This window comes from Eptatretus burgeri, chromosome 10, assembly GCF_056783735.1.
Source record: "Eptatretus burgeri isolate ZD-2024b chromosome 10, Ebu_testis_v1, whole genome shotgun sequence".
Lineage (NCBI taxonomy): Eukaryota > Metazoa > Chordata > Myxini > Myxiniformes > Myxinidae > Eptatretus > Eptatretus burgeri.
The window spans coordinates 22,010,378-22,023,928 of record NC_140970.1 but is presented as its reverse complement, the minus strand read 5'-3'; the positions used below and the strand labels follow the sequence as shown (position 1 = coordinate 22,023,928).

The 13,551-nt window shown below is 44.1% G+C and overlaps 1 protein-coding gene across 1 annotated transcript in view; it reads left to right on the top strand.

The window, feature by feature from the left end:
• Nucleotides 1-11,922: 11,922 nt before the first annotated feature.
• Nucleotides 11,923-13,551, top strand: part of CCDC3 (coiled-coil domain containing 3) — a 27,298-nt gene continuing 25,669 nt past the window's right edge. The window contains exon 1 of the mRNA XM_085897378.1: nucleotides 11,923-12,367. Coding sequence (XP_085753504.1) covers nucleotides 11,985-12,367 — 383 coding nt within the window. The 5' untranslated portion in view covers nucleotides 11,923-11,984. The remainder of the gene's footprint in view (nucleotides 12,368-13,551) is intronic.

The following is a 13,551-nucleotide window of genomic DNA, read 5'->3' as shown; positions in this document are numbered from 1 at the left end:
ACCCAGAACCTATCTCGAACCTCTCCACCTCGTGTGGTCTTCAAGTTGTTTGGACCTGGGCTCCAGCGAGAGCGAGCTGGATCCAATCGCCATGAGCCGTGATCCTTCCCGAGCTCCAGCGAATCCTCTCGCACTTCCGAACACGTGCTGGTGAGACGAGGCGCCGATCCTTCCCGTCGATGTGTCGCTATCTCGAAAAACCACCTCCAAGATGAGGCCAATGAGTCGCACCAAGCCGGGAACCAAGCAGAGAACAAAGAGCTCCACGAACCAAAAAGAGCCAGCCGAGCAACCAGCTCAACTCTCTTCCGATGAACAAAGCCTCTCACAACACGAACCAAGAACTCCGAGCTGAGCAACCAGCTCGACTCTCTTCCGATGAACAAAGCCTCTCTCAACACAAACCAAGAAGAGCCCAAAAAGCGAACCGAGCCAAGCAGAACCCGAAGGTTACTGAACCAAAAGTCTCAACTCTCGCCAAGCAGAACCCAAAGGCCTGCTAAAAGCCAAGCTGAATCAAAAAGCTGACTAAAAGCCTCCTCCCTAACCCAAGCCAAGTAGAAGCCGAAGCTCTACTGAACAACCACAGGAACCAACTCAGGATCTCTTCCTTATTCTCCTCCGCCCTTCCCCCACTCCCGGTGTAACTCATCCCCCCCCCCCTTGCCCGCACAACCGCGGGTGGGAGGGAGTTGTTTACATCCCGTGATTCAGGACCGGAGGGCTCTTCTTCCTCCTCGCAGAAGAGGGGGAGGGGCATCTTCCTTTGTGTTGTGATCGCTCCATAACTATTACATTAAATCACAGCGCATTTAATCGATTTCTGCCCATTAAACAATGGAAGGTGAGCTATCTATAGAACATGCACTTATCGGCATAACTGAGCGAAAGGAACCTGTATGTTGAGTGCGATCGAATTCCAAATTCGTAACAGTATGTTTGTAAGTATGTATGTATGTATGTATGTACGTATGTATTGTATGTATGTATGTTTGTAAGTATGTATGTATGTATGTATGTGTGTATGTATGTATGTATTGTATGTATGTGTGTATTGTATGTATGTGTGTATGGATGTATGTATGTATGTATGTATGCATGTATGTATGTTTGTATTGTATTGCATTGTATGTATGTGTGTATTGTATGTATGTGTGTATTGTATATATTGTTGCGGGTTCGCGCCCGCCGGCGTGCGAACGGCCACGTAACTCGAATCGCGGCACGTCGCCCACCGGACGGACAATCCCGTCGTGACCCTCTCGGACTAACGCCGGGAACTAGTCACGGGTGGACCTTTCAGCCTCACCACGATCGTGCCAATCGGCCCCCGCGTGGGATAGGGTTGCTCGCCAAATTCGACCTACCTAAGTACCCACACGGAGGGTAGACCGGGCGATCGCACCTCGCCCCAGGTCAACTTCAGACACGGGCCACTTTAAGCGACCCGTTCCGTACTATCGGGATAACCGAGCGGTGTTATCGTCGGTCTCGATGGTTCGATTAATTATCGGGCGTTTTAGCCCACGACCAACCCTTTACGTGAAGTAAGATGGAGATTCAATAAAGGAAAAGACGAAGCGAAACGGGAAAACAGTTCAACATAAAGCACATTTATTTCGCAATGAACGGAAAGCACACATATACAATTACACCAAAAGCAAATGTAAAAGAAGAAGAAGAAACACACAATAATGCACAAAAAGGAAATGTAAAAGCAAAAGACAATGCAGAGCTAACCGACTACCAAGCACACGGCAACACTTATACAGTTTTACTTCACAGATGGCGCCGACAACACATATACTCAAAGCAAAAGAAAAAGGGACCACCCTCCACTATGAGGGGGCAGACGGCCTGGGGCCGAGACCACGTCGAGCCTACCCGTCTGGTGATGAGCCGCAAAATGGCGCTGGCGCCCCGACTCCGCGGGCCTCGCTGGGACTGCCTGGTATGGGGTGGGAACGGGGCCCCCTTCTCGCACTATCTCAGCGCGGGGGGAAACAGGAGGGGGTTGTTGATGCTCGGGGGAAGGAGGATATCTCCCTGTCTCGGGTCCCGCGACGAGCGTCTCCACCACGACCTCGGTCGTGTTGCCGGCCTCTCCCTCCGCAGCTCCCCGACTCTGACACGAGCACCCTCTCGACCGCCTTCGCCGCCGCCACCTCTCCAACTCTCCACAGCTCCGTCCAACTGCCTTCTCCGACTCCTCTCTTGACTGGCTCTTCCCAACTCCACCAACTCCCCTTGACTGACTACTACTGCTTCTTCTTCCCAGCCCCACCGACTGACTACTACTGCCTTTTTGGCGAGCGAACGCGGCCCTTTTATAGCCCCCGTGGCTTCGCTCCTTCGCCTTCGACCCTTTACCTTCGACCCTTCACCTCTGGCTGGCTCCCCATTGGACCGAGGAAAAGTGGGCGTGAATGCTTTTTGATGCATGAATTTGCATATAGCGATATTACTCCAACACACCTGGAGGCGGGGCCAAATCGCCCCACGCTCGCCGATAGGACGGAACAGAAGTGGGCGTGAGTCGTTTTTGATCCGTTTTCTTCGGAAAGGCCGGCGCTTTTGCACCCCTGCTCGGTGCGCGCCCTGCACGAGTCCAGTATCGGTGCCCACAAGCGGCGTGGGAATGACGGTGATGCGATGGTTGCGAGGGCGAGTTGTGACGGTAAAGGTCGTGGCTGTGGTTGTGAAGCGGCGTTGCGGTTGGTGGTTGTTGTGTGATGGCTGTTGAGACGTGGTTGGTGGTGGTAGTAATGGCGGCTGGTCCAAAATAAAGATAGTAAAAGAAAAACGGCTATCTAGAGGGGTCGCAGCCCGAATGAATGACATTTATTCCCTCTAAACAACGGGTTTGGGCCTAACTACACATATACTTACAGAGATATCTCACCTAAGGGACCTGAATGGTGGTTTGCGAATTTCGTCAACCACAACAATATGTTGGTATTGTATGTATGTTTGTATTGTATGTATGTGTGTAATGTATGTTTGTATGTATGTATGCATTGTATGTTTGTATGTTTGTATGTATGTACGTATGTATATATGTTTCTATGTTTGCATGATGCGAACCCATGGCGTCTGTCAGTTTGTTCCTCTCCTGTTTCCAGCGGCTGCTTTCCGCGCTGTCTTTGAAAAGCTGCGCACGCAGGAAAAGCTCAACATCCCACCCGAAGAAGAGCATGAAACCAAACGAGATACATTTAAAGTGTATAACTACAACATGGAATCGGTTTGTTTAACAGTGCATTAAAATACGACCTGAGGATTATCACAAAGTTGACCAAACCATGTAGGTGTTGTTTCCAAAATTACAGCAGCCGAGACTGGAAGTCTTTGAACAAAGGTTACAGTAAGTGCAAGACGATCATTTAATGAAAGAAAAACCTCCATTTTACTTCAAAAAGGTCCAAACTTAACTTAAATTTAATATTGTACTTGGTGGACTCAATGATGTAAGTTGTTAGAGTTAGGACATCCACTCTGAGTCGACGAGGTTGGGGGTTCAAACCCTGCAAAAGTCTTTAATTATTATCAGAAATACTTCTACAAACGGTACATGCTGCTTCCTGACTTGACGCTGAGCATTCAAAAGGGCAGAGAATGGACAAACAACGCTGGGAAGGCAAAAGCAAACCATCCAGTTTAACACTTGCCAATAAACTTTTTCGGTTGCACCGATTCTCTGGAGCAGTGATCTTCACTATTTTTTTTAGAAAGGGGCCACTTATGCCAATAAGACATCAGTGTGAGAGCCGCCACATCACCTGCAGGATTCCAAAATGGCTGCTACTAGGCCCTGTCTCCACGTTTGTGTATCATCGGCCACGTGTCAGGGGCCGCATTTGAGGCCACCAGGGGCTGCCAGGGGCTCGCAGGCCACACGATGAAGAACAGGGCTCTCGAGTATGGAACATCAAATTAAATCAAATCAATGCACTTGTCAGGAGGTTTTGTTTCAAAATTGCCCTCAATTTTATGACCATACTGTGATGACCATTTGATATACACTAAATCATCATAGGAGACGCGCTCACACATTCAAGTTACAATTCATTGTCCTGACTTCACGAACATTCTAAATCATCTCAGTGAAAACGAGAGAGGGGAGCACTCGGTAGAGTGCAAAACCTCCGCAGCCAATACTGCTCGGTCACTCCCGTGAACCTGATATCCTATTCATTCAATTTGATGTCAACAGTGCTCACAGAGTTATAGTTTGCAACTTTCCCTTTTACTTTTAACTTTTACAAACTCAATTCATTCGTCATAACTAGATTCCTTGAGACAGAAATTGATTTAACATGGGTATATCCACCTGAAGTTCCAAAATCAGCCGCAATTATAGTTTTGGCATGTTTTTTTTTGTTGGAAATCACTTATAACATGCAGAAATGCAAAAAAAAAAATCGAAATTTTGTTGAAAAAAAAATTACCAAATCTTTTTTTTCTCTAAATTTTTTTTTGGGGGGGGGGAGGTTTGGAAATCACTTCGAACATGTAGAAATGCAAAAACAGAAATCGAAATTTTGTTGAAAAAAAAGTTGCAAAAATTTTTTTGTCTAACAATTTTTTTTGGGGGTGGGGGTTGGAAATCACTTAAAACATGTAGAAATGCAAAAAAAAAAAAAAAAAATCAAATATTTTTTGAAAATGGCCGCCATAGCGGCCATATTGGATTTTGGACCAAGTCCAAAATTTAATGGCATGATCCTTGGACTAGACCTAACCCCCCTACCAAGTTTCGTTGAAATCCGTCGAGGAGTTTTTCCATAATACTGTTCACAAACAAACAAACAAACAAGCAGTCATAGACTGGTACGAAATCGACAACTTGACCTCTGACCTTGTCTAATAAAAGCTGTCTCGAGAGAAGGTAGCGACACAAACCAGAAGTTTCTACGATGATTCTGTACCAAACCATCAAAAATCGTAACATCGACCAAAGCAAAAATCTCCATTTCTCCACGCAATTATTTTATATTATTTTATCAAAGTCACAAAACCGTAATATTTGGCCATCCACCAACAATCTTTACATAATCCGATGGCTCAGCGAGTCAGGCATGCGACGATAACCTTTATTGGGATAAAAAATGACTTTTAAACACCATCTTTATCGAAAACACCGTCAGCGCGCACACGGAAAACTTTCACATGACTCAACGATGCGTCTGCTCGAGCGCGCTGCATCACGTGACGACCGTTGACGCGTCGAGTGAAATATTTTTTATACAATCTTAAAACGTCTCCAAAACATCCGATTTTTACCAGAATTTCGACAACTGAGTTTTAAGCGTCCTAAGCAATCGCAAAAACCGAAATAAAATTAAAATCGAAGTTAAAACGAACTCATAACGTCGAGCGATGCAAAAATACTCCATTTCTCCACATGAATTTACGGAATTATGTTTGACCTCACTGTGACCTTGACCTTTGACCGATTTTGACCAAAATTTAATCAGCGCAAGCCATCACCCTCCTGAATCACGTGGTGTAATTTGACATTGGTAGCTTCTTCCGTTCTCGACTTATCGTGCCTACAAACAAACAAACAAAGAAACACAAACAAGCAGTCATAGACTGGTACTTAAGAAATCGTCAACTTGACCTCTGACCTTGTCTAATAAAAGCTGTCTCTAGAGAAGGTAGCGACGCAAACCAGAAGTTTATACGATGATTCTGTACCAAACCATCAAAAATCGAATGTTTTGGATGTTTGACCTCACTGTGACCTTGACCTTTGACCGATTTTGACCAAAATCTAATCAGCACTAGCCATCACCCTCCTGAATCACGTGGTGTAATTTGACATTGGTAGCTTCTTCCCTTCTCGACTTATCGTGCCTACAAACACACAAACAACCACACAAACAACCACACAAACAAACAAACAAACAAACAAACAAACAAACAAACAGAAACGGAACTGATCAATATACTGACGAAATCTTTAGATTTCGTAAGTAACAAACACACAAACAAACAAACAGAAACGGAAGTGATCAATATACTTGCGAAATCTTTAGTTTACGTAAGTAACAAACGAACAAACAAACAAACAAACAGAAACGGAACTGATCAATATACTGACGAAATCTTTAGATTTCGTAAGTAACAAACAAACAAACAAACAAACAAACAGAAACGGAACTGATCAATATACTGACGAAATCTTTAGATTTCGTAAGTAACAAACAAACAAACAAACAGAAAGGGGTGAAAACAGTAATCTCCGATCTTCGATGGCGGAGATTAATAAGTTAACATATGGCCATTGTAGTAATGTACATGGAGATATGCACAGTAAAAATTACATGGGGACATCTCACATATCGCCATAGATAAAATACAATAAGATATAATATCAAATGAAATGATGTATCTTAAATTGCATGAAGTTCGCTTTGGTGCATGTGATTGAAAATCTCTGAAAGAATAACAGCTGACAAACCTGTGAAATGTGAGGAGTCATTATTACTTTTATCAGGATGAAAAAAATTATACTTCACATGCCTTTTTGGAAGACATACGATTGAATATATAGGACAACGTTATACGCATTCACTTGTACTTGATAACGAACCTTAACAACTCGAACTCTTTCATGCTTGGTTGGAAAAACTCCCCCAAGTTATCCTGAAAAAATGTGGAATTTTTTTTCACATGAACAGTTTTAAAATGACTTCTCTTTCTCTTTGCAACGACTTTGGTTCATCGCAAAAGTCGTGAGTGGTAATCAACATGACAGCCATATTTAGCGATGCTTCAACATGCAAGGCACAATCGAATAAAGCGAGTATGCTTCTGGGTTATTTTGTTTAGAACCAGTCAAGCGTTGTCATGCCGATGTGACGTCACACTTCGGTGCTCAAGACAGAGAGAGAGAGGGGAGGGGGAGAGAGAGAGAGAGAGAGAGAGAGAGAGAGAGAGAGAGAGAGAGAGAGAGAGAGAGAGAGAGAGAGAGAGAGAGAGAGAGAGAGAGAGAGAGAGAGAGAGAGAGAGAGAGAGAGAGAGAGAGAGAGAGAGAGAGACAGAGAGAGACAGGGGAGGGAGAGAGAGACAGAGAGAGAGAGAGAGACAGAGAGAGAGGGTAGGGAGAGAGAGGGAGGGAAGGGGTGGGAGGGAGGGGAGGGAGGGAGTGGGAGGGAGAGAGAGGGAGGGGTGGGAGGGAGAGAGAGGGAACGGGGTGGGGGGAGAGAGAGAGGGAACGGGGTGGGGGGAGAGAGAGAGAGAGAGAGAGAGAGAGAGAGAGAGAGAGAGAGAGAGAGAGAGAGAGAGAGAGAGAGAGAGAGAGAGAGAGAGAGAGAGAGAGAGACAGAGAGAGACAGAGAGAGAGACAGAGAAAGAGAGAGAGAGAGAGAGAGAGAGAGAGAGAGAGAGAGAGAGAGAGAGAGAGAGAGAGAGAGAGAGAGAGAGAGAGAGGGAGGGAGAGAGAGACAGAGAGAGAGACAGAGAGAGAGGGGAGGGAGAGAGAGGGAGGGAAGGGGTGGGAGGGAGGGGGAGGGAGGGAGTGGGAGGGAGAGAGAGGGAGGGTGGGAGGGAGAGAGAGGGAACGGGGTGGGGGGAGAGAGAGAGGGAACGGGGTGGGGGGGAGAGAGAGAGAGAGAGAGAGAGAGAGAGAGAGAGAGAGAGAGAGAGAGAGAGAGAGAGAGAGAGAGAGAGAGAGAGAGAGAGAGAGAGAGAGAGAGAGAGAGAGAGAGAGAGAGAGAGAGATTGGAGAGAGGAAGGGGAATGGGGGGGGGGGGGTGGGAAGGGGGATATGAAAGGATCTTTGCATAATATTTAACTGTTTTTTGTATAATATTGTTGAAGTCACATTTTACATTGTGTGCATGTTCTGTAGATTCTAGTTAGTCCATTATATTGTTACGAATTCGCGCCCGCAGGCGTGCGATCGGCCGCTTGACTCAAATGGCGGCCGCTTCGCCCACCGAACGTGCAATTCAGTCGTGACACTCCGGGAACTACCGCCAGTAGCCAGTCACGGGTGGGGGTTTAACCTCACCACAACTCAGTCCGCATTCCACCCACGCGAAATAGGGTCCGATCGCCGAATGGTCGATTTACCCAAGTACCCGCGTGGATAGCATACCGAGGAGTTGTACCACGCCACAGGTCGACTCCGGACACGAACCGCTTAAACGGCTCGTTCCGTACTACAGGGATAACCGAGCGGAGTTATCGTCGACCTTGACGGTTCAGATTAGTTACCGGGTGTTTTAAACCCACTATTAATCCCTTACGTGATGCAAGATGGAGATTCAAACAAAGGAAAGGACACAGCAAAACGGGGCACAATTGGACAAGCACACTTTTATTTCGGAAACACGGAAGGCACGTATATTACGATCAAGCAAGGAATCACAATAAAAGCAAGGACACAATGCAGAGCTACAACCGAATATAATTATTACACAGGGACACTTAAACAATTCTACTTGATGGACTGGCGCCACACACACACGTTTACACAGAACCCAAAAGAAATGGAAGTCGCGACTTCCTTTTGTGTGTCGAGTCCTTCTCTCGTGACCGCAACTCCGAGCTCCTCCGGCGTGGTCCGCGAGCTCATGCCTCGCGCCACACGTGTGGTCCGCTCAACAGCACGGACGGGGTTTTGGGGAACGGACGGGGTTTTCTGGTGCTATCTCCACGCTCGCTCACGGGATTCCAGGGCTCGCGCGAGGATCGAGGGCTCGGCAGGAACAACAAGCTTGCCAGGATCAAAAAGGCTCGCGCAAGGTACAGGAACAAGAAGAAGACCTTGCAGGAACAACTAGCAGACGACCCGAACCAGAAGACGACACGAACCCTCCTCGCCCGTCCCTTTTGTAGCGCGGGGCTCCCGCCCTTGGCCCGTTCTTGGCTCCTTCCTTTGAGACACTTCCAGAAATGCCTCGAAGGGGGGCGTTCCTCTCCCCCGGCCACGTCACACCACGCATCCGCCAATCGGGAGAGGACGCGCCACCCCTCCCCCTTTCTCACCAAGCGTGGGAAAAAATGGCGGGAAAACCCCACAGGCGTTGTTGGTTTTCTTCTCCACGCACCGTCCGACGAGGGAAGGAAGATTTGGGCGGGAGATATTTGCGCGGGCGTTTTGGGCGGGAGGTCTTGGCGGGAGATATTCAAGCTGCCACTCCGCTCCGTTTCATCCGTCCCGCGGAGATCGTGACCGCACGGTGCTCGTTGAATGGCGAGTGGTGAATATGTGGTAGCGTAGTTGTGGAATGTGGCGTCGTGGTGTGAATGGCGTGATTGTTGGTGTCGTATAGTGAATGGCATGATCGTTGAAATGTTGGTTGTGGCGATGTTCGTTGTTGTTGTTCTTGCACCAAATTAACGACAGCAAAAGAAAAACGACGAACTGAAGAATCGCAGCACGAATGGATCACATATATTCCCTCTAAACAATGGGTTTGGGCTAACTACACATGAACTTCCCGCTATATCTCACCTGAGGACCCTTTATGGTGTAATGCGAATTTCCACAACAGTAACAATATATTGTGAACCGTGGTGACTGGCCTTGCATTTGTCTGTCTCCCGTTTATAACAGAAGTGTAGTAGATAGTAGAAAAATCGTGCAAATTCTGATACAAGCATCAAATTTGGCATTTCTGTTCTGCAGGGCTTTCTGATCAAATCTGCCTGATTGGCCATTTGAAAATCCAAATTTTGAAAAATTTGAAAAAAAAAAAAAAAACTTCAAAAAAATTGGAAGTCACAGCAGGCTGAAATTCTTGAAGCGCAAGTGAACATCCCAGACACAGAAGCAAGGGGAGATGCAGTCATCATTGATGGCTCAGGACTTATCAATGCCCTACCTCCACGCACTTCAAAGATAGTTGATGACTATGCTAAAGAAGACATCATCCCAAAGGTGGAATCCTATGGTGCCAGGTACGAGAGGGTGGACGTAGTGTTTGATGTGTACAAGAAGTCAAGTCTGAAGTCCGAGGCAAGGTCGAAAAGGGGGCAAGGAATCAGAAGAAGAGTGACAGGAACCAGTAAGACCCCAAGTAACTGGAGAAGCTTTCTTCGAGATGACAGCAACAAGACTGAGCTGTTTCACTTCCTTGCGGAAAAGATGTGTGAAGCACAGTCATTGTCACAAAAGGAGAAGATGCCATTAGCATCACAAGGAAGTCACTGGATGCTGTGTCTCCATGTTGTCATGAAGAAGCTGACACTAGAATATTTGTACACACCAGGGATGCAACGACGGATGGTAGCAAGTCCATTATCATTAAGGCTAATGACACGGACGTACTAGTCATAACAATATCTGTACTGCCATCCTTACAGGAACTAGGTCTTGAGAACATGTGGATTGCCGTTGGCCAAGGAGCCAAGGCGCAATGGATTGCAGTCCATGAGGTAGTTTCTGCAATTGGGCCTGAGAAAGCGAGAGGGATCCCATACTTCCATGCGTTCACTGGATGTGATGTCGTGTCTGCCTTCCGTGGTAAAGGGAGGAAAACTGCATGGCAGACTTGGAACGTCTTTGATGATGTTTCTGAAACATTCACCAAACTCAGCCAGCATCCAACATTGATTCGTAATCTTGACCTTTTTGAATTTTTTTTTTTTTTCAAATTTATCAAAATTTGGATTTTCAAATGGCCAATCAGGCAGATTTGATTAGAATCCCCTGGAGAACAAATGTGCCAAATTTGATGCTTGTATCATCATTTGCACGATTCCTCTCAAAAATTACTGGTATCTGCCCCACGACAGGTGCTTCCCTAGCTGCATTTGAAAAGACCAACATTCACTTTTGAAATGATGCGAAAACAGACATGAGTATTGTTGATGGCAAATTTTATTTCGCAGCCACGATATTTTGCTCTACTTTTAGACAAATCCAACCTCCGTCGCTCGATGTTGCACCACCATTTTGCGGTGGGCAGTATAATTAGCTCACAACTTTGGCTCTGAGTGAAACCAAGAGTTCAGCACAGTTGACCTTTTGAAGTCCATGAAATATTATTTAAATTGATACATTAACTTAAACTTTTCCTATCACTGGGGATGGGCAGTACTTTTGCCAATGCATACATATATATGCTATATATATATATGTATGTATGTATGTATGTATATATGTATGTATATATATATATATATATATATATATATATATATATATATATATATATATATGTATATATATATATATATATATATATATATATATATATATATATATATATATATATATATATATATCTTCTTCTTCTTCTTTCGGCTGCTCCCGTTCGGGGTCGCCACAGCGGACCATCCGTATGATTCGCATAGTGATTTGGCACATGTTTTACGCCGTATGTCCTTCCTGACGCAACCCTGGTCGCCTCTTACGACACAGGGATATATATGTATATATATATATATATATATATATATATATATATATATATATATACATATATGTATGTATGTATACATATATATATATATATATATATATATATATATATATATATATATATATATATATACATATATATGTATGTATGTATACACATATATATATATATATATATATATATATATATATATATATATATATATATATATATATATATATATATATATATATACACACACATAGTGTGTATCCATATATATATATATATATATATATATATATATATATATATATATATATATATATATATATATATATATATGGATCTTCAGGGCTTTTCAGGAACCCTAAACCTGCGGGGAGGGCTTTGAGCACGATTCGACTGGACAGCTTTGAGGTGCAACGCCTTTTTCGAATAGATCGTGCTGGGGTATGAGGGGGGGGGGGTGGAGGGTGCTCCAATAAATTTTTTTACTGAAGTATAAATCGAGGGGGTGGTTCAAAAAAAACATGAACGTATAAATGGAACAGGCACGCAAGTGTTGCAGACACGCCTTTGTATGTCTTTCACTCCGAGAGAGAACACAGCTTGTGGCTCACAATGCTCATGCCCTGCTTCCAGATTCCGTTGTCTTTCTTGGCGTTGTTGCTGCTGGCGGAGATACGTGGCCCCGCAGGCTGCAGCCTACCTCTAGCATGGCGCCCCCAGAGCGATGAATGCCGTGCGGAGCTCGCCGAGAGCATAGTTTTCGCTCACGTGAGTGCCGTGCACTCACTGGAGCCCACAGAGCACCGCACGTCTGGAAAGCACACGTCGTTTCCAGGGCTGCTCTACACAGCAGAGCTGGAGCTGCTCTGCGACCAGGCGTGGGGGAGCATGCTGACCCTCCCAATTGGGACGCGCTTCAACCTCACGGGTCTCGGTTACTTCTCCTGCTACTCATACACCATGATGCCCAACAACAGCTATTTCATCTTCCTCCGGTGCGTTGTCCCCTTCGTGCTTCTTTGCCATTGCAAATTAAATGCAACTCGTGCCAAGATTTTCCCTTAACAGTCTTCCAAAATTAAAGTCTTCCAATGACATAATTAAGGCTTGACATTTGAAATATATATATATATATATATATATATATATATATATATATATATATATATATATATATATATATATATATATATATATATATATATATATGTATGTAATCACACGCGCACCGTTTTTCACAAGCCTGTACAAACAGGTTTAATCATTTATTGAATCATTTATTAATGGCTACTCCTGAGGCATTTTATTAACATTTAAAAGATGTAAATAACACAAATTCTACACTTAATAATTAACTTAAACCTAAATCAAAACAGGTTTTGCAAAACACAAAATAGTTATCTACATTATAAAAAGAGCCGTGTCTGTCTGTCTGTTTGTTTGCCATGTTATAACTTGAGAACGGATTAAAGGATTTCAATAAATCCAATGATAGTGGATTCAGAAAACTAGCAGGAAGGTTTGTGACACAAAAAGATTTAAAAAAAAAACAACACCAAGAAAAAGAGCATTTACGAAATTGCAGACCCTCAGCAGAACTTGTTTTGTGTGGTGCTTCAGGACTGGTGTATTACGTAATTAATAAGAGACCTAATTTGAATTGCCACTTCATAACTGCTGACAGTGATTACCGGGTACCAAGATGTCCCGCTTTGATCGGACACCTGACCCTGACCCGTGACCTTTTTATTATTATTCAATTGAATATAAAATGGGTTTAAATAAATTCAATTCAAATCAAATGGAAGAACAAGCAAAAAGCAAGGATGGAGTCATCAGGAGGAACCTGGGTCGGATTCACATTTCAGCTGCTACTCCTTTACCCTCAAACCCATCCTGGCACAGCCAAGTGAGCCTTATTGAAAAACAAAAAAACAAAAGGGACTCACATTGAATAAATATATAAATAATTCTGTTTGCCAGACCATGTATCCGATCAAATTGAAAATTAAACCATTTATTCCACATCATGACTACATCATAATTCTGAAGTTTCATGTCGGTAGATTAAACGGTTTCAGAGAAAACATAATTAATATTTCTTCAATACGGCTACCAAACTCTGACCTATCAATTATTTCTTAACAAACTTGGACACCCATGGCTTGAGGAATATTTG